We start from the raw sequence: 6352 nt of genomic DNA, 5'->3' as shown, positions 1-6352 counted from the left end.
AACAGCATTGCGCCAGAGGCAGTCTCCATGGCGATGCGAGCAGCGGCACACAAGTGGGCTGATGAAAGGGAAGAGAGAGGATGAGGAACGCGGAGATGCTGCTAGAAGCGGGGGGATCAGACAGGACTGTTCGTCTTTTTCATGCCACAGCGCATTTAGGTCCTTTTTTTAATTCTTTTGCTAAAAATACTTTTTCCATCGCTCTGTGCAAAGGCCCAGTGCTCCTCATTGCCTCGGCCCTGTGTCTTTCATGCCGTTCACTCTCCTCTGATCTTTAAGCTGTCATCTCAATCGTCATGGATTAGGACAAATTTGGTCATTGTTTAATAAAAGTCACTATGTTAAAGTAAAAGTTAATCTTCCCCTGCTGAACTGTTGGTCCTGTTGGTGTGGTTTTTTTTTGTTTTTTTGTTTTTTTGTTTTTTTGTTTTTCCAACTATGCCACACTCAATGCTAGGTGTACTAGACAAATTCACAGGGACAATGACTTGCATTAGTTTGCCACCTCAGATTTTCACCTGACATTCACATAGATTTTCTTACTCTTCTTATAGAAAATGAGGGGACGGGTGGTATGTCTGAAAACAGTTTAAAGCAAAGAAAGAGAGAGAGGGATATGTGGTCAGACGGTTTAAAGCAAAGAAGGAGAGAGAGGGATATGTGGTCAGACAGATGGAGGAGGAACGCTCTCTTCATTTGGGAGGACCTCCTGGAGGCTCCTTCAGTGGAATTAATGAGCATGTGTGTGATAAGCGCTTAGCGCCCCCAACCCCCTGGCCCTCAGACGGACACAGGGACGGCCAGCTCCACACCGATCCGCTTTCAGACACACACTCAACATGACACTTCAGGAGGTAAGGACAGAATCACGCAGAATCCGACATCACCTCTAGATATATAGAAAAGATACAGAGGGGAGAGGTGAATTGGGAAATGTATGAGTATATTTTGATACTGAGAGAGATTTGTTTATGTTAAAATAGCCTCCTGAATTTGGCAGAAATTGCACTTTGAGATGGTACCGTGCAAGACAGCTGCAAGTTCTCCCTTTGTGCCATCTTATTCTTGAGGGATAAACAATGCCAATGGGTTTAAAATACTGAAGGAAGTTCAGTTCAATACGTTTGTAATTTTCCATTCATTGCCTATGTGTTTATGTTTTGAGTTGGTAGATAGAATTATGTTTGAATACCCTGGTCATCCATTTGTTTTGTGCCTTGTTCACATCATTTGACCAAATCATAAGCCACTCTACTCTACTCTACTCTACTCTACTGTTAGTACACTTCTTCACTTCACATTTTGAATATTCTAATGATCACGTAGGAAAACCCACACCAAACACTTGTGGTTATTATGTATGCTTCAATTTCGCCTTTGTATGTATGTGAGTGAGAGACCTTGTGTGTGAAGACAGAATGGGAGTTAAGTATGCCCAGTTATCTGTTAGTTACATTTCACTAATCAGCTAAGTCACCTAGAATTTTGAGTCTCACACATTCTGGGAAATTGTAGGGTGAAACTGCTGTGCATCACCAAGGTGGGTGCTACACATTGGTGGTGGTTAGAGAGGGTTCCCCTTCCACTGTAAAATGTGTTGGGGGCCCTAATAAAGCGCTATATAAATATAAAAAGTTGTCGTTGTTGTTGTTGCTGTTGTTGACTCTGTCTCTCTGCTCTCAGGAGCTGCGGAGTCGTCAGTTCTGGCGGGCCATAGCCGCTGAGGTGCTGGGCACGTTGGTATTTGTGTCGGCAGTGCTTGGTTCCTCTATGCCAGGGCCAGAGGGCAATGATGGGGGCCCTCTGTACCCTGCACTGGCGGCGGGAATGGTGGCGGTAGGCCTGGGACACTGCTTTGGGGAGATCAGTGGAGCCCAGGTAAGGTGGAAGCAAATAATCTACAGACAAAACTGGAGTTCATGTCAACCCTTTCTCCTGTGTATTTATGCATCCATGTGTTCACGTGTGCATGTGTGTGTGTGCATAAGTGTGCACGTGTGCGTGCGTGTGCATATGTGTCTGTGTGTGTGTGTGTGTGTGTGTGTGTGTGTGTACAGGCATGAACACAGGCTTGCTAAGAAGGAAGTGATGGACTCAGAAAAAGAGCAAATATAATAGTATAAAGGAGACCTTATAGAAAATGTATTCTGTGTATGAAATAGTGATACAGAATCCTTTAGTATATAAAAGCAATAAGCCTGCATACATGAATAAGGGTTATAAAGTGACCTCGAAATGAGCCCAAGTCTAGTGGCTTGTCAGGTTTACAAGAACTGCACCGAATAACAGTCCTTACAGTCAAATAAGTCACTTAGAGGTTAAGAGGTCATGACATCAATGTCCAGAAGCAAGTTATACATGTGTGATTTAGATTACAATGATTTTCTGCTGTGTATAAAATTACAGATGTCAAAAGAGACATGCAGCTCTGTATCACATCCGGTTCCAAGAGCCCACCTAGACGCGGGTTCGGATCCACCATGCGGTCATTTCCCGATCCCACCCCATCTCATTCTCCCAGCTGTTTCCTGTCACTCTTCACTGTCCTATCTAAATAAAGGCGAAAAAAAAAAGCCACTTCAAAAACCAAGAGGCTTATGATGAGTTCGCTCCTTGTTTTGCACCTGTGCTCAGGTAAACCCTGCGGTCACTCTGGCCTTCCTGGCCACCAGGCGCCTGGAGGCTCTGAGAGCGCTGGTGTATGTAGCGGCCCAATGCCTGGGCGCCACTCTGGGCACGGGGATCCTCTACCTGGCCTTGCCACAGAAGTCCACCGCAGAGTCCTTTGCCAACAAGGTCAGGTTGGACTACAGACATAGAAATAATCATAATAATACGTTTATTTTATATAGCGCCTTTCTCAAACCCAAGGTCGCTTTACATAGTAGGAAGGCAAGGAAACACAATAACAAACAACAAAACAATACAACAAAGACGAGTTATCTGTATGGAGCAATGTGTTGGGTGTGGAGGATATAAATATCTCACTGACATACACATAGAAATATTTCATGATTATAATTTGGTTTATGCAAGTTATTCGCCTGACTCTACACTACTGGTACTACTGCTATAGGACTGGTACACTATATTGCTGATTGGGTTGGGGTGGGTGGGAAAGATGGGAAGAGAGACTGAGACACGGAGAAGATGACTGGATGAGTGATAAAATGACTGCTCTGCTCTCCTCCTCCATTGCTCAGTGGCTTCTCTCTCTCTCCCTGTGCTCAGGTTCCCATGGAGGTGAACGCAGGCCAGGCGCTGGGGATGGAGATGCTGGCCACCTTCCAGCTGGTCTTCACCATCTTCTCCGTGGAGGACCAGCGGCGGCGGGAGGGGGCAGAGCCAGGGAACCTGGCCATCGGCTTCTCACTGAGCGCAGGGATCTTTACAGCAGTGAGAGCCACTCAGATGTGCTTTTAGAAGATACCACATACATGTGCTGTTTATCTGCGTTTGTGGGGCTTTTTCAAAATGCCAGTGACGATTTGTTTAGAAAACTTAAAAGTATTCAATAGATAATCAATGATCATCAAAGATAATATAGAATATTGACTCTCTCTCTCTCTCACTCTCACGCTCTCAATTTCAATTTCAACTTAATGTGCTTTACTGGCATGACAGTTCAGTTTACAATAGCAATAGTAATAATAATAATAATAATAATAATAATAATAATAAGTAATAGTAAAATACTAATAACCCTCTCTCTCTCTAAGGGTCGCCTCTCAGGGGGCAGCATGAATCCTGCCAGGACTCTGGGCCCCGCCATCATCACTGGGGTCTGGGAGTACCATTGGGCAAGTTTACATATGTCTCATATCAAAGTCTCTGCACAATCCTAAGTAAATGCATTTAGTGCATGGTCTGCCACTAATGGAAGTATATGCCTAATACATAGCACAAGCATGCTTATAATTTTGATACAGACATGGCACACATAAAGCTGTTTATTATACTTGTATTAACCTCTTTTGTTATTTACAAATCATTCCCTTATCAGAGTAAAACGTCAACATCAGTTCACCAAAATGAAACACATGGTGTGTCATGTCATTAACTACATTCTGAGGAAGAGCCATGGAGCTTGAAATGTCACTGCAAATAATAATAATAATAAAAACTTAAATGGGAGCTCCTAAGTGTGCAGATCAACTCTTATTTCCTGTATACTAATATTCATTAAATCCTGCACCCATCCAAATGGCCTTTGCTATGTGCATGGCCTCTCACTGTTTTTCTATCACGTCATCAAATAACCCGAACAGTCTCGCCACTGTACATCTCACATTTTCTTTGTTGCCCCTCACATTTTATTTGAATGTTGGTCTTGCTCTTCACAGGTGTACTGGATTGGGCCGGTGTTAGGCGCGATCCTGGCTGGCGTGTCCCACGAGTTCTTCTTTGCTCCCAGCGCATCCAGACAGAAGCTGGTGGCGTGTCTGACCTGCAAGGACATCGAGATGGTGGAGACCGCCAGCGTCTCCCGCTCCTCCCTCTCGACTGTCACGCAGACGGCCATGAGGGCTAAGCAGGCCCACAAGTCTGAGCACACCTGAGCTGACTGCCTCAGCAAGAGAGAGAGAGAGAGAGAGAGAGAGAGAGAGAGAGAGAGAGAGAGAGAGAGAGAGAGAATGAGTGAGAGAGAGGAGAGAGATCTGTATGTATGCATGAATGATGTGTCTCTCTTGTAACATATCTGTGTATGCATATATTGCACAGTGTTTCAGTATGTCTGCAAACTCTTTTAACAATTCAGTATTCTATTGTGTAAAATATGGGCAAACGATGTGATAATAACATTTGGATAAACAAATTCTAAAAATAAAATAAGTTGAATAGAAAATACATAATGAATTTCCAAAGAGAGTCATGTGAAGAGAAAGTGTTAAAAACAAATGTGCTACTCCTTATCTTCAGATGAATTATGACAAAAAGACTGCAGTGACCTAATGGAGAGCTAATTAGCATAGTAACTGATTTAGCTAATTAACGATCAGTTGCCTTAATCAGTTTCATTAATATGGGTCATGGAAATGCTTCACCTTTATTTTTATATAATATTCATGTTATGCCATGAATGTGTATTCGTTTTATTGGACACATTGACAGTGTTGTTTTTCCTGTTGTTTATTACTCCAAAACAAATGACTTTTGCACAACTGATTTATCAATAAAGATTTGGTATGATTTGGTCCTTGCTAAATATAAATAAACTTACCTTACCTTACCTTACCTTACCTTTCTAAACCCATTTTGGATTCTGTCTAGCTGTCTAATGATATTTGAAAAAAAACGTCTTATGTGTCCTGTGTCTGAAATATTTTTTTGTAGCAGTGATCATGATCAGGCTTATTTATGCTTTATCTAGCGCTATTGTTGTCATGTCATTTTCACATAATTACACCTGTCTTGTGTGTCACCTTTTTGTTTGGAAAATTGTCACTACACATATGGCTCCACTGCATATTTGAACACTAAATTTAAAATACAAAGTTATTGTTATTATTCTGTGAATTCTATTTGGTTCTATTTTTTCATTTTTTATTTAGGCCATAGGACATTACTGTCAGTATGATGATAATGCATTATAAACTGTCAATTTGGATGTTATTGTCATTTTTATTGATGTCATTGTAAGTCGCTTTGGACAAAAACGCCTGCTAAGAACGATAAACATAAACATTAACAATGGTGCACCTGTGTATTTGAATAGCGGAATGATACACACGATACAGTCAAATTTAAATGGACAATCCTGCTTTGTCAGTGGTCTTTCATCTTTTGAATGTGTCCAGCTGTGAGAAATTAGACATCAGAATAGCTGTGTAGGCTCCATGTACATCTACCCTCTTTTCTACATTTTTTTTGTGTCTCAAAGAAACCAGACCTGTATTTTCACACACATGCGCAAAGACACTACTTCTCCCACCAACATGTATGACGCATGCGTGCTCACACTGAAACCTCGCCCATAGACACACACACACACACACATACAGCCATATGCATGCACAATCATGCGCACAAACAATAGCAGACAGCTCCCTTGTGCTGCCAGCATTTTGTTTTGTCCATGTGTGTGTACGCGTGGAGTGAGGTGCTCTTTCTTTTTTTGCTCACTGCTTGTGTATAATAGGAGCAAAAACTGGTGAGCTAAGCGTTCTCCATTCAACACGTGCCCCCAGCAACTCGGCTAGCCATGGATGGCCCCCTTGTGTCCCCCCACCCACAACACACAACACACACACACACACACACACACACACACACACACCAACTATGGGGCTTTCCAGGGCTTCAGCAAAACCCCGCTGCCTCTCTACACCCCGCCCCCCACCGCCCCATCCCA

General features: G+C 42.7%; 1 protein-coding gene across 1 annotated transcript; it reads left to right on the top strand.

The window, feature by feature from the left end:
* Positions 1-789: 789 nt before the first annotated feature.
* LOC125293553 (aquaporin-4) lies at positions 790-5686 on the top strand. The gene is made up of 6 exons (XM_048241526.1): positions 790-854; positions 1684-1878; positions 2635-2796; positions 3232-3396; positions 3720-3800; positions 4344-5686. The coding sequence occupies exons 1-6, from the start codon at positions 840-842 to the stop codon at positions 4557-4559; spliced, it is 834 nt and encodes a 277-aa protein (XP_048097483.1). The 5' UTR covers positions 790-839; the 3' UTR covers positions 4560-5686.
* The last annotated feature ends 666 nt before the right edge of the window (positions 5687-6352 follow it).

Source organism: Alosa alosa, chromosome 4, assembly GCF_017589495.1.
Source record: "Alosa alosa isolate M-15738 ecotype Scorff River chromosome 4, AALO_Geno_1.1, whole genome shotgun sequence".
Classification (NCBI taxonomy): Eukaryota; Metazoa; Chordata; class Actinopteri; order Clupeiformes; family Clupeidae; genus Alosa; species Alosa alosa.
This window is presented reverse-complemented; position numbering and strand designations above follow the sequence as displayed.